The 26,902-nt window shown below is 40.9% G+C and overlaps 1 protein-coding gene across 3 annotated transcripts in view; it reads left to right on the top strand.

Moving 5' to 3' along the window:
- The first annotated feature begins 236 nt into the window (after window positions 1-236).
- tfec (transcription factor EC) overlaps window positions 237-26,902 on the top strand; it is a 42,586-nt gene continuing 15,920 nt past the window's right edge. For 2 of the 3 annotated variants that reach the window (XM_034578386.1, XM_034578384.1), the window contains exons 1-2: window positions 237-386; window positions 6,972-7,210. In XM_034578386.1, the coding sequence (XP_034434277.1) occupies window positions 260-386; window positions 6,972-7,210 (366 nt within the window). In that variant the 5' untranslated portion in view covers window positions 237-259. Of the gene's footprint in view, window positions 387-1,567; window positions 1,692-6,971; window positions 7,211-26,902 lie in introns of those variants that run through there. The other variant, XM_034578385.1, reaches the window with a different exon arrangement.

Genomic DNA, 26,902 nt, shown 5'->3' with positions numbered 1-26,902 from the left:
ACGGACTGTATTTCAAGGCTAAAGCTTATTTTTTCTTAACATTTAAAAACATCCAAACATTCAAAACTTTTTTACAAGCCCACAGATGATGCAACAGGATGACTTGCGAGAATCTGTGTATATTTCTTTGTTTTGGTTATAGGGGCATGCAGTTGACACGAAAGCTTCCCTTTGCACCCCGCTCTTACAGGGCGAGAAAAGAGGAAACACAACTTGCTTTAAATCTGGAGGCCTTTCACTGCCGCCTGTGCTTCAAGGAATGATTGAGCATCAGGAGGAGGCAGATCCACGAGCAAGTTCATTTGAATATTGGACTTTGAAACAGAACCAGACTTTTACTGTGCATGTAACAAGTGGACCTGACTTCTTTAACCTCCAATCTGCAGGTAATTGAGAATTTTAGATTTATTCTTTATCTGTCAAATACAATGACAATTTGTGCTGCAATTGAAGGTGTGCTATAATGTGACTATAACTGCTGCTATTTACAATGAGGGGCCGTTCACCACGATACTCCAAAGTAGTGTTTCCACAGGAAGTACATAACTGCAAGGTTTGGATGGTTTCGGACCAAATATTTTTTCCCCATATATATACCTGTATATATATATATATATATATATTCAAGATTCTTAGTTGTCATATGTGCAGAAGAAGCAGGAGTTGCAATGGACAATAAAAATCTTACTTTGCTCGTCCTCCAACAGCAACAGAAATAAGGATTAAACAAGAAAATAGAGATTGAACACAAATCTAGCTTACTAATAAAAAAATATTAGTGTTTATGTGTATATATATATATATATATAAATAAATATATATATATTTATCAATATGCATTGCTTTCTAACTGTCATTAAATACTAAAATATAATGCAAAATTTGCAAAGGGAATGAAACTACTTTTCTCATAGTGGGACACATGACATATTTATGAGATTCTGGATCTTGAGATTTTGGACAAACATCTGTCCTTTAGTGAATCTGAAATAATGTTTTGTTATTTTTTTCTTTTCCAACATGATGTTCCAACACTATATAGCAATAGTTTTCCCAATCAATGACATATCAATTTGCTAAGTTTATGTTTGCATGTTTATAAAATGCACTTTAATGAATGATGATTGCGTTTGGCTGTTACTCTCTAGCTGTTATGCTCTAACGGCATTTCATTTAGTTACATTTGTAAGAGAACACCACGCTGCATTAGCTGCCACTGAGCTGCACACGTCTCTTCCTGGAGTGGGCATATTGTGTCTGTGTTTGTTTTAAAGATCAGAATGACACAGCAGGATAAAATCTCCAGAGTTCCTCATGGGGGCACTTCCTCATTTTGAGTCACCTGATATTATTTATAATACACTAAGGAAAAAAAACCCAAACAACCCTGTGAACTTCTCCAATCTTGCATCACGGGAGAGCGGAGCGTGTGCAGGTTCAGGGATTGGGAGGGGGGGGGGGGGGGACCGTGCAGACAGAATGAGCTGCAGAGCAACAGGGATGGACGTGTGTAGTGGACGATGAGTCACAGCCATGATGACTAAGACATATATTGTTTTCCGTGCCATGTCTACGGTTGTATAATGAGAGGATGGGGTGCAAAACGTGGTGCAGCGTGCAGCAGCTGGAAGTGTCCAGTGTGACTCTGACACTAAGGTTTGTGCACAGGGCACTTCGAGAGTTTTGCAATGGTGATCACTCTCGTGTGAGTCATGGCTCGACAGGATGTCATTTAACATCAGATGACAAACACACGCATGCACACACACATGCGCACGCACACACATGAACACACAAACATGCACGCACACACGCACACACACATGCACACACACGTATCTTTCAAGATGTTGAATGGGTGCCTACAACACCATCTTGTGGCCAATCTGGAAATGACAACTTACATTTCCAAGAAGTGCATTTATTTGTTACTTAATAAGAATAATAGTAATAATAATAATAAAAATAATAATATATCAGTTTTCAGTATTTAGCATTCCCACTCCCCCCAGTCTGATAGAGGGATGTGTGTAAGACGCAGTGGGCAGGAAGAAGAATGTAAACACGGTCTGCTCCGAGGCCTGACTTCAAAGTCAGACGGTGGTAACGTCCTCTCAGCGGTGGCGTGCGCCCTTGACCAAGGAAAAGGGAAAAGTGAATGTTCATCCACGGTTCGATGGCCTCTTCCTGATAACTGCTCTTTGAAGTCACAGAGCAGATCTGATTGACTTGTGGAGTAGACGCATACAGCCCCTGTTATATAGAAACTGTCTCGTTGTGACAACGCACAAAAAACACATTGCATGCGTTTCCCCAACGGATCGATTTTCCAAGGTTAGGGATAGTTTGTCGTACAGTGTAAAAGGGGGTGCGAGGAACGATCAGATGCACCAGCGTGTCCATGTGCTGATACCTCCTTTTGTTTTGACACACAAGCTGCTTTCAGAAATGCACCAAACTCTAGAGATCCTCCTGACATTCTCCAGAGGGGCTGTTTGTGTGAACACAAAATCCCCGAGTGGGTTTTTGACGATTCATCAAACACGTGACAATGAGCAGAGAGTCATTTGCTGCGTTATGCACGTGTGAAAGGTAAATTCCGCAGAAAGTCCAGACCAAATTCTGGCCATGTCATGTCTGAAAATGGCTAAAATGACACATGATCAAGGCTGCATGTTTTCTCCTTGTTAGCATTGTCGGTAAACAAACTTCGACTTCTTTGGCAAAAGCACTGATCCGAAACGGGTCCGGAGGAACCGACGGCAACGTGCAGTGCGAGCAGTGAGGTCGGGTCAGACCAGCGGAGCGTTCAGTGAGAGCACGTAAATCGCCTTTTCAGCGCAGACAATTTGGTCGCACAGTGTGAGGTCGGATTTAACAACGTTTGTAAAGTCGCACAGTGTTGGTCCAGCTCCAGTGATGACCTCAGCTCCTCACACACACACACACACACACACACACACACACTGAAAGCTCTCTGGGATAATGACCTTGTGTGAGGGGTGTCAGGTGTTCGGAGGAGACTTGTGGTGTGATCGGTGATAGAGACTGGATCTCCTGTGTGTCTCCTGTGTGTCTGAGCTCTTCATCATTATCTTGGCTCACTGACTCATGTCTTGAGCACAGGCAGCAGAAAGCTCTCGCGGCGGCCTTGTTCCCGACGCACCGGGGAGCGCCAGGAGGGACAATGAGAGAGAATTAGCGGCGAAGAAAGTAAAAAGAGCAAATAAATAGGTGCCTCAATACATGACAGCCCAGCAACAAAGTCCACTGTGGGTGAGAGGGAGAGCGAGAGGCAGAGGAGAAAGAAGAGGGGAGAGAGAGGCCCTGATGAAAATAAATAGTGGAGCTCGCAGGGAGGCAGGGTTGAGCGGATTGGAGGTGATGATGAGTGGAGAGCTGTACAAAGTGGTACATCTATGGGAGAGGTTTTAATGAGGCGAACGTCAGTGAGTGTGTGTGTGTGTGTGTGTGTGTGTGTGTGTGTGTGTGTGTGTGTGTGTGTGTGAGTGTGTTTTCTCATCTGTGACACAGACACTCAGAAAGTCCTCACCAATGATACTCTCAACTTCCCGTCTCCATGTGGGTGGCAGGCAGACAGACGGACACACACACACACACACACACACACACACACACACACACACACACACACACACACACACACACACACACACACACACACACACACACCGATAGACAGACATAGACAGACACACAGACACACACACACGTATCCAGACAGACACAAAGAAAGACAGACAGACACACACATGGACGGAAGGACAGACAAAAACACATGCACGCACACACAAACACATTTAGACAGACAGACACACACAGACACAGACACACATATACAGACAGACACAGACACACGGACGGAAGGACAGACAGACACACATGCACACATGCATACACACCGATAGACGTACACATAGACAAACACTTACTGAAAGACACACACACACACACACACACACACACACACACACACACACACACACACACACACACACACACACACAGACAGGCAGGCAGATGTGGTCTGATGCCTTCACACCTGTATTTAGCCTCTGTCCACTTGAGATGGGATCAGAAAACCCACATGTAATAGTGTACGGGGCTGAAGACCCTGGGGTCGGGCCTGAAGCAGTGCAGCGCTGTTGCCTCTTTAAAGACCGAGTACATAATATTTCAACATATTTAAGACTTTTTTTGTTGTTGAAATTTTCAAATTCCAATTTTAGACTTTTGAAGACCCTGCTTGTTTTTAACACTGGATTCCTACATTCGGATCAGAGACTTCTTGACGTTGGAGTCCTGAACGAAGTTGGTGGAAAATCAGTAACAACAACAAGTGTTAAGTGACCTAAGTAATGTGAGACCATCACAGGCGGCTCATAGTTTGGTACAAATAGAAAAGTAAAGAGAGATAAATCAATGGAAACAGAAATAAACACATTTATATGCATAATGCTGCAAAAACACAAATAAACAAAGTATTGACAACAACACAGAGTCACTGCGGTGAAGGGATGTTGAGCTAATTGTCAAGAAAGAACTTAAAGCAAAAAGATGAATCAAGACAAAAACAGTTACTACATGTGTCATTAAAAACAAGGTAAAATTCCTCTGTTTCAAAACTTTAATTTTAGTAACTCAAGTTAAGACGTTTAAATTCCATCGCCACAAAGGATTGGAATTGGCTAAATGACATTTGGAAGGCAGCTGCCTCTTCCAGTGCTGCCAACAGTGGATTAACATTCCTCACTTATAACACTTTCACACACAATCCCCTGTGTACGACGTGAGATAATGAACACAGGTTCAGGTTGCCATCTGCGTTTAACTGTTCACACCAGACGGTTAACTAGAAGTAAACCAAGGCAAACTGAAAGGTTCTACACTGGAGATGATAAATAACAAGTAGTTAAACCTATGGTTATTTTAAAAGGCCCTTTTTGTTAATTATACCAAAGTCCTGACTGTTTTTTTTAACTGAAGTTGTTTTCAGAGTTTTCCACAAGCCAGTCATGTCAGATACTGTAAGTTTGATCCTCTCCATGGACACTGGTCTTATTATTCCAATCAGAGACAATTAGGTCAAGATGTATTATGTCTCCCAAACATTAGAAAAACTTAATGTCATTACGATGACAGCTAAAAAAAAAGAAGGAAAATCAGCAACAATAATCACATTCAGCTTCCAGCCGCTATAATCAGACAGATTAGTGTGTGAATTGATGCATTTCATAAAAACATAATTTGGAAGTAAATATTGCAGTTACAGATACAACATGCAACAACCCTAAATTAGAAAAATGTCTAAAGAAAGACTAGACCTAATGTACTTTCATTTTGGTCGCCTTTTAATTGCATCATATAGTCTTTACCAGTAACCTTTTAATTGTTTAATTGAAAGACCCCTAGAGGCCAAAGTTACATATCGATTGCTTAAGTTCAGACGTGTGAAATTCAAATATAATCCTTGAAGGTGGGTATTTTTAAATTTCTGATACATTAACTAAAGACATTATAGGGTTTGTGGGGGTGCAGGGGCAAACTGGATGACAGGGGTACTGGCTGAGTGACATTTTCCAAATCCCATAAAACACTCCTCTTGTGTCTAACCAATCAATTGTTATTTAAGGAAGATGCCTTGCTCATGGGCTGACAGAGAAGCTCACAAATAACAAGACAAAGACTCAGGGGTAAACCCACACAAACAATCCAGTTGTTCCAATTGACAACTCTTGCAGGAATGCAGCTAGGTGGACAAAACCCTGTCTCTACATCGACAAACCAGGGGTCTGGCGAATTGTGCAGCGGAGGAATTCTGCACTGTTGGTGACAGAATAAAGGCAATTAAACACTGTTTGCCCCATGCTTGGACAGCCTGGCAGCCATGTGCCTTGCCAATTAACCTCACACGTAGGGGAAGGAAGAAAAAAGAAGAGAGAGGGGCAGAAACTAAGACACCGAGATTATAATCACACACGTTCTCCTCTTTCTTTCTTTTTTATACCTACCTTCTTTTCGTGTTCAACCACTTCTGTGTGTCCTATTTCGCATGTACTCTCCATTAGTACACCAGTGACAGTGACAGCTAATTTGCACTCAAGTATTGTAACTTCGATATGAAGTACTTACTTTCATACTTGCGTCCTTGGCTTCCCCCTGGGACCATCGGCCATTGATGACTTCTCGCCATCTAATGCAGTTCCAGGCAACTTTCTTCTGGAAATTGGTTAATTTTTTCACACAACTTCTCCAACCTGACAGCAGACAGCGAGGCTACCTGGAGAAAGTACCAACAAAAAAAGGAATTAACGGCACAGTCAGTGTAGATATTATACTTCTTTGGTTATCCATTGATGGTGAATACACCAGTTTAGCTTCAGACATGAACTCTGTATAATGTACAGACAATATGGTCTGCACATTATCCAAGGTTTTTCCTTTCAGACATGAAGAGCGTAGCAGGAGATTGTCTGGATTCACTTTTTTATCCAAAAATATTTGGATTTTTTAGAAACGTTGCCAACACGCCCACTCGCTCCCTGTGATTTCTCCAAATAATAACCTGCCATAATCATTTTCGAGTAACATGGACATGCAACCCTGGGATAAATGTGTACTAATGTGGTTTGAATTTTTCAATGTTCCCGATGTTTCCGCTTGTGTTTAATGGAAACCGGTCACCAAAATTAGCAACCAGAAACTATGGCAACCGTTGCAACACACTGCGGGACACAGTTCTTACCGATGAACATCCAAGCAAACACACACAAACACATCCTGCCATGCAACTCCCTTCTGCCCTCTCGTTTCCCTCTCCTTAATCAGTTATCCACTGAGAAATTAAAGAGTAAATCTTGATTTAATAAAGATAATATAACAATTTCATTACATAATTGGTTAACTTACTAATTAATTGTTATTTCCTTTTTTTTTTCTTCTGCTTACAGTTTTGGGTTGTAAGAAAATGTTCCACTCGTGGTCCGGCCCAAACAACCAGTGGGTGATTAGTCCGAGAGATGGCGGACAGCGTTTGTACAACTCAGGACCATATCCACAGATCTGGCCTCAGTTCCGTGAACCTCATCCCGGCGGTGCCATTCGCCAATCTCCAACCCAGTATGCCTACGGTGGAGGCTATGAGAGACCACAATCCCGTGCCTGGCGTCAATCTCAAAACACATGGAAGGTAGGTGTAGACCCAACAGACTATCATGGTCACACCTCATCAGACTGTTGAAAGCAAATCTATAAATAAGGATCAAATATTGGTGGTTCAATCGTCAACCACTGACAGGTACATTTATTTTCAGCTATTTACTCATATTATACGGCAAAAAAAGAGGCAATTCAGATCATTTGTTTCAGGGTTTGGCATAAATAGTTCGCCAAGAAAGGTCTCCATCTTTGTTATATTCAAATATGAGTTCACATTTACATGTAGGCTTAAAATACTTAAGAAATCAAAGTAGAATGCTGCAAGCGCACTGTTCTGAAGATCATTAAACTCCCTTTGTTCCCCTCAATCTCCCCCGTTACATGTATATGGCGATCACACAAAGAACTGCAAACACAACATAAACAACTAACACCTCTGGTTTAACAGACACACCATCAATGTGTTTTTTCCCTCCTTCTTGTCCACATGCATCCCACTAATAGCCCATACATCATCACAGGTAATTACTGAGCTTTCAGGTTAGAAAAATGTCACATGTTAACAGCATTGTCACGTTTAATGACAGAGCCCAATCAAATGGGTCCGCTTTCATAAATATGAAACCCAGTGAGGTCGTAAAGCCAGCAGGCCTCCTCAGGTGAACCTCCTCCGGTCATCAACATCAATGGCACATTGTAGTCTATTCATCACTGCTGTTAGGAGGCCCTTTGAGAAAACTACAACAAACCTCCAGGTCCCCGGGTAAAATCCGGAGAATTTGCCTTTTCACACATGCACAACAGAGCGAGAGGTTCTCTGCACAGACGCGTTGACAATGGCATCAAATCCTCTGCGTTATTCAGGCGAGAGGTGGAGCAGCCGGGTGCAGCAGACAGAGGCAGGAAGTGACGTATTAACGCCGCTGCGTAGCTCACGTGATCATGTTTACATCACCCCGACACCGTCATCAGCTCTTATCACCACAAACTCTCTTGACATCTTCGTCGGTGTCTTGTACTTGTGTGACGCCGCTTTTCACTGGGAGATATTGGTTTCCTTTTTGTTTTGGCGTCTGTCTCTGGTTAGAATTGTCATCAACCCTGCTCCCCTGCTCTGTGCTCACATCGACTTCTCCTAGATTTCTACGGACTTTATACGAGGAGGTCAGGCGGATAAAGTCCATAGAAACTATTTTATTGATGAACTCTTTTCAAATGTTGCTAACACTGGCAACATGTGTCTTAGTACAGTTTAAGCCTAAATGTGGGTATATTGTTGTTGTTCATTTGAATAAACTGTGTGTTAGGGGTCATTTCTTTGAAATCCTGTCTCTGGGGATTGTAGCACCATTGTCCAGGCAACTAAAAGGAGCCACACACACACAATATGCTGACAGATCACTGAGCCATAACTAGCTGCTGCAATTACTGTATGCCATTCGAGGTAGGCATACCGTTGTGTGCTCTTGTACATAGATTGCACAGCTATTGCAGGCCTCATCTGGGATTTTCAAAAATCACATCTATTTTCCTGCATTGCTTTGATGCAAAAATGAGACTGAATTTTGTATGATTGCAATACGTCTGGGCTACTGTGAGAAAAGCCAAATGACTCCCAGGTCGGCTATCTCTTCGGCTTGGGGAAGGGAGCTTCGGGGAGGGGAGATATGAATCAGACTGTTAGAGGAGGAGGAACAGAAAACATCCCTACATTAGATGGATGACTGATAGACTTCAAAGCATTGTTGCAGTATGTTTTTCACTTCTGTAGGAGGCCTTTCATGGGCTAAAGCTGTTCTCGTGTGTGATGTCTGTGTGTGTGTTTGTGTGCATTCAATAAATGCCTCAAGGTACATGCCCCCCCCCCCAATACAAGAGGAAGAGTGGTTAGGTAGATGCAGGTGGAGGCGAGGAGGGGGTAAATTCCTTCTCTGACTTTCTGGCCCTCGATTTGACCTAATGTGATGAAAACCAATGGGTGCCCTCGCATAGTCCATTTTACTTAGGAACCTTCCTAACTGAGTGAAATGACCCAGAAGTATTTCAGAGGCCGCCATAATAAGAGCTGTTCAAATTCTCCAAAGGATAAGGAAAGGAGCTTCAATGCTTCCTTACTTATCTCCTTTGGCAAAGGAAACATCGGAGTATCCTTTATGAAAGCAAAGGATAAAATGCCGCCCCATAATTATTTGTGGGAGCAACATTTAGTTTTTTTTTCATTTTCAATTAAATCCCTTGTGTTGCTATTTCCTGTGAGAAGGTAATGATTAAATGTTTCCTCTGGATGAATTGAAAACATCTTTTCTCAGGACGTTTCATTCTGTTTTTGACATGAAACTTTATTCTAACTGTCAGCGCACCACCCTCAGCATATAGCACCGTACATTTTGTGCCTATCTTGTGTTATAAATAAAGTTGTTTTAAAAAAAGTGTAAGTGGGGTCAGATTTTCTCCGCACCGTGGTTCTCCTTTCCTAACTCCTTACAGCTTCTCCTTAACGTCTTTCCTTGACCTTTTGACGTATTAAATCAGGGTCAAGGGATAGTGGATAGGAAAGGAGATTATTTGGACTTTCAGAATGCACCCAGTGTTTTAAGATAATGGTGAAATGTTCAGCTTTCTGTGGAGACTCAGAGGAAAAGGTAGTTCTAGAGTTTGAAGGTTCAGTGTGATAAAGTTTGCTTTAATTTACTCCCGAGGCCCTAAGTGTGGATTCTGGTGGGTCCTGAAACTGCTGTTAAGGTTGCGAGTAAATACCTAGACACCACAACTCAAGGTTTGTTTGCCTAATGTCCATGGCAGAGCCTGTGAGTCATGGTGGAAACAGGGACAAGCCTTCAGTGTCAGCCAGCGAGTACAGCATGTACTGTGACAATCAAAGACAAATGCAGAGGTTTGACAAATGCATTCGGCCCATGAAATGTAATCTTGTTACGGAAAAACATAATTTAAAACCTTTAACTGTGAAGACCCATCTTTTTGGGCAGTGGAATTTTTGATGGTGGACTTCAAAGTGTGATCAAATAAGTGTCTCACTTTGGAAAAACCTTTCTCGGTTCAAAGTGGTCAACAACTTTAAGAAAGAGGAGCTAATGTCGTTGCTCGTGCACAGGTAGAAATGGAAAGAGAGATTAAAGACATACCTGGGAACAGAGTAAAGATTTAGTCGAGGCTGGTGTGAAGGAGGAGAGAAGAGGAAATAGGAGGAATGCATGAGCCAGGGAGCGAGAGCAAGGAAAGAAAAAAAGAGAGGAGGGTGTCAGGGCAGCAGGGACTCTGGCAGGCCAAAGCATGGGAGAGCAGCCGTGATTGGCTTGGACCACCCATCTGGACTGGCTGAGCGCCTGGGCTGGCTCGACTGCTGTTTGCCTGCCGGACTGGGTGCATGCATGGATGAAGTAATAGAGACAGAAGTCCTGTGTAATAATTCAGATAGATGGAACACTGTGCCGGAAGCGTGAACATCAAAGCTGAACTATACATAGGTAACATACTGCAGTTCGGAAGCTAATAAATATGGCTTTTTTTAAGCTGTTGGCATGGAACCATAGTAAAAAATGTGTAAAGGAAGGAAACATAGTTTTATTATGTTCAAGAATATTCTCCTATTTCAGTAAAGCTCAGAAACACTACGTTGGCTTGAAAAAGGCAAACATTCCACTCCTCATTAAGAAAATCAGCAATTAGAGAAGTTCTCTGACATATGTAGTCCTTAAAAAAACAAACTGGAAACTTAAATTCTCATGATAAAATAATACAATAAAAGAGATGCAATCACTATTCAAACAAATAGATATACATTCTTGTGGCATACACCTGTTGGGGGGGCTTTTTCCAGTTACTTCACAAAGAGAAATCATCAAGTGGGATCCAACTGTCACTAAATGATTCAGCTGGATTCCAAATACTAAATAACAACTATCTCATTCGGCTGGGAAACCTCTACAGCCAATCTCCTCAAGGAACAGCCATCTTTTGTCCTTACACTCCCAAGCTATGGGCCGGGAGCTCGAGGCCTTTTTCCTCATTGCATCCTTTTCTCCCATGACACTGTCAGCCCAACTAGAAATACTGTGCGATCTTCAGAAGACCATAATACAGAACACCACCTCCAGCCTCCTTCCCATGTTGACCTCATCTCCCAGTTTGCTGCGGATTGGGCCTCGGCCTTTTAGTTTAGAAAGTCCTTGCTTAATACATTGACCTTCTTCTAGTCCCTTAAATGGCATGGAGAACTCTGTGTCCAAAGCCAAAGACACTTGGGAATTCGGCGATATTTTAACAGCCAAATCTTAAATTTACCAGGAAGTCTGGAGTTATCTATCTTCTTCAGCCATTCAAAAGTCTGCTTCACAGCATTGTTGACATTGGCTCCAGCTCTCAGTGATGCATTAAATCACTTCCCGAACCATTTCATCGGGTTTAAAGGATGGGACGACTTCCCTCTTAACTCGGACAAAGGACTCGTTGTTAACTTTGCCCCCTTTATCATCATGCCCCTTTTTGGCCTAGAAGGAGCATCCTGGCCCAAGTGCCTGCGTTGTCCATGGGTTCCAATATCAAGATGTTGCACCCTGTCGGAATGACCATCTAGAGGTCCTGCCAGTTGGCCATTTATCAAGTAGACATTTGCACGAGTGGTTGCGTCCTTGGATTGACCCATAAGCGAACTGTTTGGTTTAACAGTTTCTATGTCATTATTCTGTATAAATGTGCTTATGGGGCCTGGCCTAATCCATTATTACAGATTTTAGTTTTGATCAGCGACAATGGACATATTACTCCTTTATTAATCAGAATAGCATATTTATACACCTGTGCAACTCCCTTAGGGTGTTAGAAAGATAGAGGTGTCATTTTTTTTTACATGATTGGTTGGTTAAGAGTAATTTTTCACAGAGCATTTTCCCCTGACCCCTTTTGTTATGAAAGGGTTATCTAAGACACTAATAGGATTAGACAGAATTGCCCTCTTAAAGCTTCACGTTTGATTCTTTAGTGTCTCACACTGGACATAACTCCATCCTAACAACACACACATACACACTCAGACATCACCACCCCTCCAGCTCACCCCTGACCTCTTCCTACGCCGAATTGTTCTCGCAAAAGCGGAGATCAGACTGTCCCGATAATTGACACATAGAACAAAAACACAGACCACTTCTGGATAAAACATATCATAATCCCTCAAGGTGGGGGTGCCGGGGGGGGTTTCAAGGCCACCAAGATTGCTATTCACGGCATCCAGAGTCGTGGAGAGACCTCCGGGAAAGACATTGTGAGGTGTTGGTATGAGACGTGGTATGACACTCCTGGGAAGAATGGTGATTAGTAACGAAGAGGATTGACTTCGCTCGAGGACATTTGTCACCATCTGGTAATGCATTTGGAAACTGACTAATGATCTCTACATGCTCCTCATGGTTGTGAGCCAGTAAAGATGCTGCATTTGATAGAAACAAGCTTGTTTTTGTTGTGTTTTAAACTGTAATTGTTCTTTTGTGATGATACAACAGTGATAAGATCCATTCTCAACAACGTGTTGTGTGGCCTTGAGCGTCCAACAACCTACTTGGTTGATCCACATTCCTAATGGGACATTGGTCATATGGATTAATGGCTTTTTAGTAATATTATGCAATATAATCTACTAGATATTAGGTTCATATAACTAAACAGCAGACATAGTGGCAAAATGTTGATACTTAAATACACCGTTTGCAATGTAGTTCTTCTGCTTCGGTAAAAATATGAAAGTTTTGTTAAAGTTTGGGATAGACTGTGATCTTGTCCAATACAGAATATGATAATAGTATATTTACAATAAACTTAAATTATGACCTTAACCAGGAAAACACTGACAACACAGTATCCTTGTTACAGGAAAACTTGATTGCCCCTTATCTGCATCTTATCCGCATGTTTTCCTTTTAGATTGGTAAAGATGCTGCCAGTGATGGTCAGCGGTTAATATCTAAATTCAATAAATGGTAGATGGGAGCTGAATCTCTCTGTCTGGGGCATTGGATTGGCCCTAATTGTAAATTTAGATTGAAAAGTTGATTGCACATTTGACATTAGAGCGTATATATTTTGTAACTACATGAGAATGTTTTTTTGTTCTGTTCTTGAACGTGTTTTAATGTCACATCTGTGCTCTGGCTGTCCTTATGCTTCTACTTTCCACTTTCTATCGCTCTGTTCTTTCTGGGAACTCAGCTCTTTAACCCTGCATTAACTTATTGTAGCGTCTGTATGCACAGCACATTCAGTTGCATCCCCGCTTTGTACAAAGATAAAAACTAAAATTACACTCTGTAATGTGTCATATATAGGCGAATGGAATAGGAGTTCAAGTGATTAGGTTTTGTGTGAGTGAGATCAAGCTGTAAAGCAATCACTGACATGGTTAGAGGACCATTTGTCTCTGTGTATTAACAGACAATGAGTGTTCGTAATTATCTTAACAACACAGGCCTCATCAGGCCCCTCGACTCTCCCCCACTCTTATCGAAACCCTATCTATTTACATTAACGACTTCCTTCCCTTCTACCACCATCCCATACATCCCCAGGGTGGGTTTTTGTTTGACCATGATTTAATGCATCCATGTAGTTACACTAGTTAAATATAATTTCAGACAAAGAATGTTAATGGCTAAGTATGGTTGTACAGTCTGAACAATATGGTGAACATGAAGATCAAATTAAAATTGTGTGAGCTCTCTTATTCAAGTGCAAATGTTCCCTAACCAAGCTCGAGTGGAATATTTGAAAAAATGTATTACAACATCAATACACATATTTCTCTGATATATATATGTGTATATATATATATATATATATATATATATATATTTATACATGTATTGAATGTACAGACGAATGATCAATATTCATGTCATCAATTTGTTATGATCCATTGTCACACATTGCAACATAATTCCCAAACAAAAGCTTGACCAACTTCTATTAACTGTTTATATGTATATACAACTGGAATCAGTAATAATGATATTTTTCTAAAATATGTAAATAAACATACATTACAACTAGAGTGTGTCCTGAAGTAGATTTAGTGCTTATCTCAACATGTTTATTAGCTTTTATACCTGCAACCGTTTGGTTCAGTGTTGCCCTCTTTCCCCCCTTGGGCCACATTTCCTCTACTAATGCCATCAGGGCTGATACCCATGCACCTAGCACAGCCATTCATTCAACCGCTCAACCCTGGGCATCACCGGGGCCCCTGCATACTCCGTAGCCTTTATAAGATTAATGCAATGGATGGAGCAGGTGTCTGCCAAAATTCCATTCCTATTTAAACCTCCAGGCCCATACCAGCAACCCTAATCCTTTTAGGCCTAATTGAGTGAAGTCGACAGTCTTTTTCAGTTAAACTAAGTTTACACACTAATAGGATTCAAAAGGGGGCAAAAGAAGTACAACGTGTGGAGGGTAGTAGTGAGTAGTGCGAGTGTGTGGCTGCATAGGGAAGTGGACAGGGTGCAACAGGGAGAGAGGGTAAACAGGGACTGTGTGTTGGGACCAGTGGAGGCTCCCTGCTGGGATTGAGGAACTGTGTTTAAGAAAGAGGGAGGGAGTGGGCTGGGGGTCTCCCCGGAGGCTAGATAAGCTCAGAGGGGGGAACAAGAACAACATAATTGGTATTCGGGAACCCCTAGTGTGTTTGTGTGTGTCTGCGTGTGTGTGTGTGTTTGTGATCCAGGTGTAATAAACTGTGCACTGTGTGAGGAAACCTGGTGCGTATCCTTGGATATTTAAATCAAGAAAGAAACAAAGAGTGTGTGTGAGTTTGAGAGGGGATTTAGATATTATTGCTGTCATGAAAATACAATGTCACATCACAGGAAACACTAATAGAACCATGTTCTGGCAAAGTGGCAAAGGAAATGGAAAAATGATGTGGTTTAAAAGCATTAGCGGAATGGATCTCAGTCGAGCTTATCATAGGGGTAATGTGATTTTTGTCATTGTTAAACAAGGAATGCAGCTCAGGAAAAGGGTTTTAACTATTTTTTTTTCAACTTGTATTAAGCAGCAGATATAAAACATAGATAAGCGGTGGGAACTTTGACATCTCATGAGACTTAAAAAAGCCAAATCAACACTTTCAGTCTTTCAGATATCTACACTTCCATCAAAAACTTCCTGGTAAGAAAGCAAGCACATGATACGATCTATTGAAACTTCCTTAAGTCGAAAGACAGTAGGAAATGCCAGGCCGGGCCTTAAAAAGGAATCAAAGAGCTTGTCCCCTCATTGAATCCTTGTTTTTGGCTTGTGGCTACTACGTGATCTTATCAAAGCCCTTTGTCAATGTCCCAGCCCCTTTGTTCCCCCCCTGAAAGACAAGATGAGCAGTTGTGATAGGCAAAACCCCACACACACAGACACAGCAAATTATCAGGAGGTCAGAGTGGGACACAGTGTTTAGTCAGTGGCGTCAGGGACACAGACATGGCCCAAGGACCTAACCTTTCAGGGCTGCCCGTAGCAAGAGGTGCTTCGTGGGAATCCCCTTTGAAGAAAACACATCACACAGAAGGGGTTAGCGTAGAGTTTTCTGTGATCTTACACGGCCGATGTCTTGAAAGACAAATTGACAACAAAGGCACTGAAGGGACAACTTACATCTAACAGGAGGTGATAAAGCAGATGTAATCTAGGTGTTTTTATAGCACCAAATTATCGGATTAATGATGAGTTTATTATTATATGAGACAGATTTCTCACCCAGTGGTGTTAGATTTGGATCCTCGTTTTGGTTTTGTAACTTAAACTGATACCTATTTGTAACATTTTACTCATTTGATTATTCAATCAGACTTTATTTATTTAGTTTTTTTTCCATTGAAAGTTGCAAAGTGCTTAACAAAACCGTTGAAAAATATAACAGCTGAATGCAACAAAATATACAGCAATACAATGAACAATCAAATAAATAGATAAAAACAAAAATCTAATAAAAAAAGGTCTAAATTCCAAATAAAATAGATTAAACCAAGTTAAATTAAATAAAATTGGATTAAGAAAATGCTAAGAAAAAGGTAGGATTTAAGATTAGTATACGTTTATGAAGATGAAGACTGCTTTTAAAAGTTTAATATTCCTGATATGTAGTGTTGGTCAATGAAAAACTAAATATGTAATATGTTTAACAGTTGCTCATACCTGACAAAAAGTTTGCACACACAAAGCTATACAGTGTTAATATATATTTAAATATCCTGCTTAAACAATTTAAAAAATGTTATACTTTACTCTGCTCCGAATTAAAAAGTGAAGGGAAACTCCTTTTCTGCAGCCATGAAGAGATAGAACTGATACTTAAGCTTCATTTAAAGAAACAACAACTTAATAATCACAAATCAGTGAATTCTATTCTATCTGTTCATATAGACAGGATTTCCTCCGTGGTTTTTACAGCGTAGTTTGCTGACGTCTGAGACCTTTAAAAACAATACATCTCTGTAATACAACCCTCCACATTCACGCTTCAGATAATGGGACTGATAAGTGGACAGATAATTAAACTATTATATCCTGTCAATTCTCCTAATCAGGTTAAAGGGCTGTTGCCGTCATAGACGTTTCCAATTCGAATCACATTTCACCTCTTGTGGCAGCAGCAGACTGCACAAGACAAAACCGAGACAAGACGATCATATACTGTGTATGTACCTAAATTTGACAGCTATATGTTGCTTTTCATCCACTCTCGTGTTGGAGATAAGAGGTGTTTGTAAAAAATAAAACTGCCAGAAATGATGATGTTTGTCATGTTCTTCCTAAAATGCAGTTTCCAATGGTTGAAAAAGTGGCTGAAAATGCAGAGGAACACATTTTTCAAGAGTTACAGCAGCTTTGGAAACAAGACGACTTTGAGTAGGCTTATTTGTGACTACCACTAAGTTAGCTAGCTACAGGCTGTAGCTTCATAATTACTATAACACGACAGTGGCATCAATCTTCGCATTTAATTTTTATCAAGTATGTGGCGTGCAAGAAACTGTGTTGGGTTCCTTGCTAGTTAACCAAGTTGCATCGGCCCCCCACAGGTTTGAGTCCTCTTACAGTGGTTGCAGGCTTGATTCCTACCGTCCCTTTGCTGCTTGTCTTCCCTCTTTCTCTCTCCCCGGATTTCATGCATATATTTTCCTATCAATAAAGGCAAAATGCCCCAAGAACTATCTTGAAACATGGTATTATAACACCTTGTAATGGTAAATGCACTCTAGGGTCGCTAAAAGTATTAAGCTGTGTCTCAAATCTGTGGCGGCATCCTTTGGGGGCTGCATTTTAAAAACTGATTGCGAGCTGTCACATTTTGACTGCTCTTTCAAATGTGTCCTTCCATCCCAGAGAAACAAAGGCTCCAACAAGTGGATCCTTCCCGGCCCAACCTATCCCAGGATTCATTGTGCTTCAGTGATGAAAAGTTTTTCAACTGTCTCATTTCGGTTCTGTTGTCACGGTCTACCTGGCCCGCGAAGGAGGCAGTCTTCGTGATCGGGGGGACACCGTGTCCTCCGAAGGATGCAGCCCCTGAATTGAGACACAGCTTGAGTAGCATCATTACAACAGCCTGAAAAAACTGCACGGCTGAGTGTGAAAAGATGATTCTAGATGTAAAGATAATCATAATGTAAGAATGCAGTCTGATCTGAGAGAGATCATCTACAGTTTAACCTCAGAGGACCCTTACTGTCCAGAGTCTCCCTAAAATACCCACGATCCTTGTCAAAATGTGTGTGTGTGTGTGTGTGTGTGTGTGTGTGTGTGTGTAATAGTGAGAGATCCCACTAATTGAGACTGAACTATGAAGAGTCAGAATGGGTGGGGGAGAGATAGAGCTTAACGCAATGATAGAACAGAGAGAAGGAGGGGGAAAAAAATCAAAGAATTGGAATAATTGGCATAATTCAAGGTGGCTGGGCACAGTCAGGGGGAGTGTCAGTGTTGGGCGAATCTTTTGCCATCCTCAAAGAGAGACGGTCTGCACAATTAGCCACACGAACTCTGACCCCGCTCAGAATAATTAATGAATAACAGAGGGGATAAAGACAAAAGGCGCGGAGCGGTCTGGTTGAGTGGCGAGCGAGGGTAATACATCAAAGAATGCCGTTAATTGGCCCTGTGGCTTTCATTCTTTGCCCTATTTCTTTCAATTCATTGACTCAAAATAATGGGTTCAGGGTCATTATCAACAGGTCGTAAGCCCTGGGAGTGCCAAAATTCAACAGGAGAGTCAGGGATGTGTGCGCAAGTGGGTGTGTGCGCTCGCCAATGCATGTGTACAAAAATGTGTGTAATGGCTTAGCCTTTTTTTGCCTGCACCCCCCCAAAAGTCCTGACGACATCAATTCCACACGGGGGAAAGCCAGAGTGGTGTTGGGATGAGAGCGACAGGACACAACTCTTAAGGTTGTTTTTTTTGGTTTTGAGTTGTGCACGAGTTTAGACGTACATCTTTCACTGCATCTGTTATGCAACAAGTGTCATCACGATGCTGGAATATAACTGGTACGGACAGGTAAGTGCAACTAATACTGTGAAGTAAACAGTGCAAATGTCTGCTGGTGTAAACGGGTGTAGTGAATGTCTGCGGAGTTGCTTACGTCAAGTAAGAATATTGCAACATGCAATGGAACTGTGTGACTAATGTGGACGAGTTTCAATGGTTGTATGATGCACTGCACACAATGCAACTCAATCACATTATTTTCAAATACCTCCGACTGAACTTCAATTTTATTACTTCAAATCAAATTTTCAAACAATACGCTCGTGTCATGTGCCTGCTCTTTATCTTTGTCCGAATGCTTCAGATAAAGAGCGGCCTTGTTTCAGATTCTGTGGCAGCGCTGGGACAGTGAAGACTCAGTAAAAGATAAGGGAGGCAGGCCCCTTAGGTCGTATTTAAAGTTGGATAATGTGCATTTAGATGGAGGCAGACTTCAGAGTGGTACTAAGTCAATACGACTCTGATGGAGCGGTAATACCAAAATAAACAGAATCACAGCACTGCAAGTATTGCCTGTGTGGGTGCAGACTCTTGAAAATGATGTAGTAAGTGCAGTATAATAATAATAATAATAATAATAATAATAATAATAATAATAATAATAATATATTCTTTTGAAAATGTTGGGTTTATTTAATTGAAAATTCAATATGTTTATGTCAGAAAATATGTCCAGTATAAACCATGTATCTCCAAATTAGGTGATGAGCAGCTGTACCATTTTGAAATAAACTATAGCTATTGTACCAGTTTAGTCTGAACATGTATGTATGTGTGGTGACTATCAAGTTTGTGCAACTGCATTTATATCAATATGGAAAAATATTGCTTGACATTGTGTTGGGATTTAACAAAATGAAACAGACTGTTAATACTATACATTCGGCGAAACTATGAGAACTTTAAACAAATTTTAATTCTGCTGTCGCTACTGTGGGCTTTAGTTGACTCTTGATGAATCAAAGAGAGAAATGCATCATTATTTCCTATTTCCTATAACAGCACACGTTTGAGTCTATGTAGTCTGTCTTCCTCTGGGCATTGGTCTGAAGTTTCTAATCAGATGGCATTTTCTGTAAAAGAGCATGTAAGGTAAATCCATAAATTTCTGATACAACACCGGAACAAACTCAGACCTAAGTAAAAAGTATGATTCACCATCGGGTCACATCAGGGCGCCTGTCTCTCACTTTATCTGTATGTGGCTCTCGTGCCCTTGTCTTTCTGTCTGTCTTTTGTCTCGTAAATTTAATTTGCTGATATCTGTCAAAGGCAAAGAGTGCAGATTTGGAGCGAAAACCCCTGGTCATGTGAAATTACTCCCCCTCACGTACAGAACCAGACACACCATGAAAGAGCGAGGGCGAAGGAGGGGCGGATAACTTAATTACCATAACTTTGTCATCTCACCACACGTGATTTTGTTAGAAATACCTCGCCGCTTGTTACACACGCTGAAGTATTTCAGCCATCCTCTTGGCCGTTTACAGCCCATGTCCCCCCCCCCCCCACCCCCCACCACCTCTCTCCTCTAGTCCTTTTAATTGCCAGACGAAAGGTTTCCCATACCTGGGTGAGCCATGTCAAGCAATTAATACCCTGAAATACGCCTTTTAAGTGAGTCTTTTGGTCCGTGGGGCTCCCCATTGTGATGAAAAGATCGGCGTCGTCTCACGTTAGCCTCGCACAGGTGCCTCCTCTGCCTGCACATCAGATTATTGCCATAACCAGAGATGGAGAAACTGATCCAGATTAACAGATAGACAGAGGGGGACAGGTATAAGGCATGGACGGATAGAGACAGACGGAGAGAGCGAAGGGGAGAAAGGTAAAAAAGCGGAAGAATCAATCAGTATCATTTTCTTTGGTGGGCTTTAAGTCTTTCCTAAGATCAGAATGCCCTTATGACCTCTGCATACCTCAGAATGCTAAAGACACACACAAACAAAAAGGGGTGTTATTGTAGACTAACTCCACTTATACAATTTGCAACAGCTCAAAGGATTATCACGTTTAGCCCAGTATCTACAAATCAAGTTTACGTATACAACTGCGCAAAGTACTTTCTATTATCATACTGTTGTACTGCAGATAAGAGGATAGACCAGGAGCATTTGGAGTATTCATGCAGGGTTGTGTGTTTAAGGTCAGTCTACTCGAGCTGTGAAAACAATTAATACTGATGACCTAATCCCCCTGTGTATTTCAAACTACACTTTCTGTATTTATAGATGTATCTATAGATATATATATTCATTCATATATTTTTTCATATTCCTTAACATGACTTTAAAAAGGATCATGGGCATTATAGGTTGGGGCAGATAGTTAGGCATGCAAACTACATTGCCTTCATGAATTTGTTGGTGATGTGTAGATGCAGGTTTAATTCTAGGTTCTTCATCAAATCCTGTATCTTAAGTTGGTAACTGATCAGCTGTTGTTGGGCTTCTTAGGTTTGATGGAACATATTTGGTAAAAGGAAGTGCTTAACAATTTCACTGGAGTCTTTAACATGTAGTCTATGGCAGACAGTCTTTATCGTGTTAGTCTATTTCAGACTTTAACACACTTGGAAATGGCAGTGATTAAATGATTGAGAAAATTAATTGAACTCAGGCACAGCTAATCCCTCAGTTTACAGAGAAAAGCAACAAAAGTGATGAGAGTGGGCAGCAAGAGGAAAAGCATCATCCAATAAAGAAATTTAGAGAAATTAATTATGATTAAATTAAGAAAAAACTGGAGAAGTCTGCATCTCCATCCAGCTTTAGAGTGGATGTATTTTCATACTGGTCTAAATACTCTAGTATGAGCCCCCCCTCACTTATATGACCAAAATCATGTTTGGTGAGGACACAGCAACCTTCACCTTTGACCATCAAATTTAAATCCATTTCTCCTCTAGTTAAAGTGGAGGTTTCTGTGAGATTTAAAGAAAATCCCTCCAGGTGCTCCTGATATATCAGGTTAACAAAAATAGGATGGACGCTAGGTCACAGTGGCATCTGTCCTTTGACCACCAAAATCGAATCCGTTCATTTTTGACTCCAAGTTAACATTTGTGCCAAATCGATCAGAACGATGGATGGAAGGACGGACGGAATTTCGTGCAGACTTTTAAGGAGTTTAATAAGACATTAAGGGTATTATGTCATAATGACTATGTTTTTCTGGAGTTTTCTGGAGCCAAAACTACAGTCACTGTTCGTTCGGTGACCTTAAGCTTTAACCTGTGATGATTAACGTCTAACCAGTTCAGTTATAGGTATTTTGTCAGAATTAGCCCACAAATTCTTACGGTATCATCACAAACTGTGAGGTTCACTGTTGGTCTTCCTCTCTGTTGCGCTGCTGGGAAGAGGAACGACCGGCACTCCTCCCCATTCAAACAGCAGGATCACAAATATAGAGCAAACAAACTGCTCTTTGTCCGCAGCACAAACCATTAGTTCGGGTAAGGTCAAAGTTGATTTGATTTTCTGCTTAGTTCTCATTAAACAGCTATTGCATTATTTAATTTCCCACAATCAAGTTAAAGGAGTTATCAGTATATGTCCACCAAAGGCTTTTGAACCGTGGCTTGCAAATTTAGACCACAAATGCACTTCATGTTGGTCAGGCAGAGGAGGACCTTCGTCTTTGGTGTCATGTTAGGCTGAAAAGATCAGAAGAGCTGCATTGAAATATTCTGACCTGCACTGTCCAGTTCCAGAAAACCTGAGTTCTGTTGAATCTTAATAAACAATGTTTTCTTTAAATCTCAAAACTTTATGTAAACACTGAAATCGCTCATTATTCACTACTGATTGTAATCCAGTTATTTCCAACCAGAGATTACAGGGAGTACTACGGCAGTTTCTGGGGAATACATGTAAACATTTGAGCTCAGTTAACTTCAAAACGTGGATGACACCCGACACATACACCACTGTAATGCATAGCTATGGAAAATACACTTTTAACCAGATCCACACCGACTCTAAACGGGTTCCTCCCTGGCCCTTGTCTGGTCACTTCCACCATTATGGTGCAAATCTTGTTCAGTAGCTTTTGCATACAAAAATCTATTTATCCAATCTAATTATCCTATTATCATGAATGGGATAGACTGTGGAAATGAATTGCCCTTTTTAATTAAGTATTCTGAATGTGACACAGCTGTCAGGCCCAAGGGCACTTTGGCACACAGAATGGAGGAGATGGGGATTGAACCACCAACCTTCTGTTTAGCGGGCAACCCGCTCTACTGAGCCACAGCCGCCCCTTAAGTTAGAGACTTTAGTCTAAACAGCGTGCTAACAGTAATGGATAAATAGTTGCAACTTTGTCCAAATGTCATGTCCTGTAATGCAAATACCCTAGTGAACCTAAATGACCCAAAATGCATTAGAATTGATGATAACTAAATGAGTATGACTACATTAGTGACGAGGTACATTTAAACAACTTCCGCAGTTACCATATTCACAACTATACAGTAAATAATTCACTTTATATAGAATAGTGATTTATGAACAAAGTAGATTCCCTCAGCTGATAAAATGCCAAGAGAGGTTTGTGGGCAACAGGCAACTGGCAGACAGGAAACGATCTTATTCTATATATACACGTGGGTTAAGAACATGGACTTCAGCCAACATAGTCAAATGAAACCCCGGTTGAGTGCTATCTCCAGACATCAGTAACAAGAGCATCTATTAATCCACTAGTTACATGGTGTTGTCTAATATTTTATATTGACTTAAAATGTTAGAGTCTAACTACATCAGTCTGTAATGGGTTACGCAGAACGGCACTAAAGAGCTTGGAAAAAGAAATTCCCAGTTTTTTCTTTTCCTGCAGTCGCTGGTTTTGGTTGAGAATCTCTGTTCCTCTGTAGCAGTTTGACATTATTTGGTATTGATCTTTGATTTAGTTTTGCTAACACTTGCCATATTGTACAACCGTGTATTAGAATGATTACTTGTAAAAAAAAAAAAGAGAATTATTAAATCAGCAAACAGGGGTTGTATTCAAGAAAAAAACGAGATTAAAGTAAGACATTAATGTGAAGAAACGTGAATATTCTGGGATCAAAGAGATGAGAAAAAGGTTCGATATTATTTCAGATTTATATTAAATAAATTACAAATTTATGAGGCAAACATACAGAAAATTGTGGTGTCATTTTTTAGGCAAGGAACCATATCGCTTCACGTTGGTTGGATCTACCTCATCGCCCCGCCAACACCGCCACCTGCCGTGTCGTCTGTTGTGCCCGCAATGGACTACCTAATCAAATTATACTTTGCAATCAGATTTAGCAATAAGGAAATACCCGTGATTTTAGCCCAGAATCACCATATTATCATAATCATCCGGACTTTGAAGAAACATTTATTTCCATGAATTGGGCCCATTCAAAAGAAAACCATGGCACTGTTTTGGATGAAGTGAGAGCTGCATCATCACCGGATGCCGCCATGTTGCACCGCCTCACTGGCAAGTGCTCCTATTCGTACTGGCTTTGATGGGACAAATACCAATGTCTTGCTGCACTGGCAGGCTGGTGGATTGTCCCTGCCAGTGTCTCTGTATGGCTTTCATTTAGGGTGCACATGAGATTCTGTGTGTGTTCTGGCACTGGGCTCGCCGGCCAATCGCAAACCAAGCTGACAAAGGTTCATACACAATTGCAAAGTGAAAAGGATGTGGTTTCTTGGGGGGTAAAAAATAATACTAATATCTCAGGATTAAAATGAGGCACCATATACGTTGGTCCATGTTGCATCCACTAACAAGGCGGAGGCGGGGGTTTAAGACCTATACTGCAGCCAGCCACCTGGGGGCGAGTGAGATGTTTTGGCTTCACTTTTTAGGGAGAAGTCATGTCATCCATCTTTATCTATAGTCTGTGTGGCTAAGACAGCGGTTGGCCAGTGTATGTTTAAAAACAAAGCTGTTTAATGGAAACTTAGCATCTAAATGAATCAGTATTAATGTATTGAAGTTGTTACGGCTTCTACCTGTGCTACAACATCACCTGGACAGAAATCGTGAAAGGGAATAAAGCATTACGTGATTCTGCGTGAACTAGAACACACTCACTGATTCAGGCAGCCTACTGTACATACAGCATCCCAAGCTGACAACTAAGAATATACACAAGGAGCTAACCTCTATTAGTGCTTGTGTCCCTCTGAAGCACAGTGTGCATACTTGCATGTATCGCCCAGGTTTCCCTGTGAATAGGCTCCTTTTCATTGCTTGTAAAGAATAATGTGCCTTAACTGATTTAGCGGCAGAAATTGTATTATTCCATTTTGACTAATCACATCTCCTCTGCACTGACGGAGAGGCCAGGCCGCACTGCATCCTCCTCTTTTTTCTTCTTTCTCCTCCATCTCTACTCAGCTTTCTGGACTCTTACAGTGGACTGAAGCCGTTAATGTAGTTTTTGTTAGTAAGAAAAAATATCTAAATAGGGGAATTTGAATGTATTAATATGCTCTACAGTACTTATTTAAGTTTACCATAACTATATAGTCCAAATTACTCAGAAAATAACCTGGAGGAAAAATACATTTTTATAACACTATCCTCTGCCAATATGGTAATTAACTGTTGTTTTCATCTGCGTTTGATTTTGTGTGTTTGTTTGTCTGTTAATGAGCAGGATTACACAAAAAAGACTTGATGCATTTCCATGAAACTTGGTGGCAGGACGCGGTATGGGTCAGGAAGAAGCCATTAAACTGTGGTGCAGATCCGGATCAAGAGGCAGATCCAGGAATTTATTTTTCACTTTTTCCAATAAGAAATAAAATAATTAATGGATATTGATGGGAAAAAAATGCAGGCATGCTAAGGGGACAGATTTGTATGAATGTGAGAAAACTTATCCAAATAAAAAATTTGTATCTAGTGAATTTAAATGTAGTTTCGTAAGGGGACTGTTGGGCCTTGGTGGAGGATTGCACTCTAAATTTACAATTTATTTCATGTGATAAAATCACATGAAATAACAAAGAAACTGTTGCCCGTCAAACTGCTATGTCTCTTCTTCATAGTGTTTGTATTTCTACAAACAGAAACACACCTATTCAGGCCATAATCACATGTTTACAATATAATATCATGTAAAATCTCGATTAGGCTTCACACCCAATGTGGATTCTTTGTGTGTGTGTGTTAAATGTTAAAAGTTGTTTCTTACAAGGTGTCTTTACTTTAAGTCTGAATTTTAATTATTTTCACACCGCTGTCGAGGCAGGCCATTTTCATAAATTCAATATTTCATCAAGGTAACAAGCGCACACGCGTGCATACACACCCTCTCACACACGGTTTCACATGTAATCCAGTTAAAATGGCTGTAATATTTAATTCATATGAGAATCATTAAAAGTGCAGTGGTGCCGTGTCCATTATGCATTCCTTTTCTAGCAGGATAAAACAGTCCTCAGATGTGGGAGCTGCACTTTGAAGTGTTGTCTCAGAAGCAGGCCAACTCTTACAGGAAGTCCCTGATGTTTAAAACATGCAGCGCAGGGGGACTAACAAAGGTGAGCACTTTTGGCTTGCACCGCGAGTTGCGAGCCCAAAAATGGCCAGCCAGGAATTTCAATGCGATGCGCACAGCGGCCATCAAATAAACAAGACGTAGACAAATATACACGTGGGTAATGGCGAGAGAGTTGTGAGGGTTCAAAAAAACTGTGTTGTGTGGACAGACGGCTTCATACACACTCACACAGAGACACAACAGACATGAAGAACAGCTGAGCGTGAGTCCCCGGAACGTAAATATTGCTCCACTCACACAGCTGACGGACACTGCAGGATATTAACTTGTTTGCTTATCATGGGAACTTCAATTTTTACAAGAAACTGATTTAAATATAGCTTCAAGACGGCCATTATCCACGTAATGTAATCATCCGCCATCACACACATGTGGGACAAACTGCGATTTTAACAGCTGAGCGGAGATGTTAGCTTACTGTGCGTTACAGTGTTCAAATAAAACTTGATTCTTTCAAAACATAATCAGCACTGGTCTTATTTAACTGAATCATTCAGATTCAATTTGTCTTATTACATTCAATGTCCTCAAATTAAGCCCTGATTCTTTTCTTTATCAAAGTGTATCAAAGGATATAACCATCGGTCACTGTTTGTAATAATCAC

This window comes from Hippoglossus hippoglossus, chromosome 23 (genome assembly GCF_009819705.1).
Source record: "Hippoglossus hippoglossus isolate fHipHip1 chromosome 23, fHipHip1.pri, whole genome shotgun sequence".
NCBI lineage: Eukaryota > Metazoa > Chordata > Actinopteri > Pleuronectiformes > Pleuronectidae > Hippoglossus > Hippoglossus hippoglossus.
The sequence above is the reverse complement of the archived record's forward strand: the minus strand, read 5'-3'. Positions and strand labels throughout refer to the sequence as shown.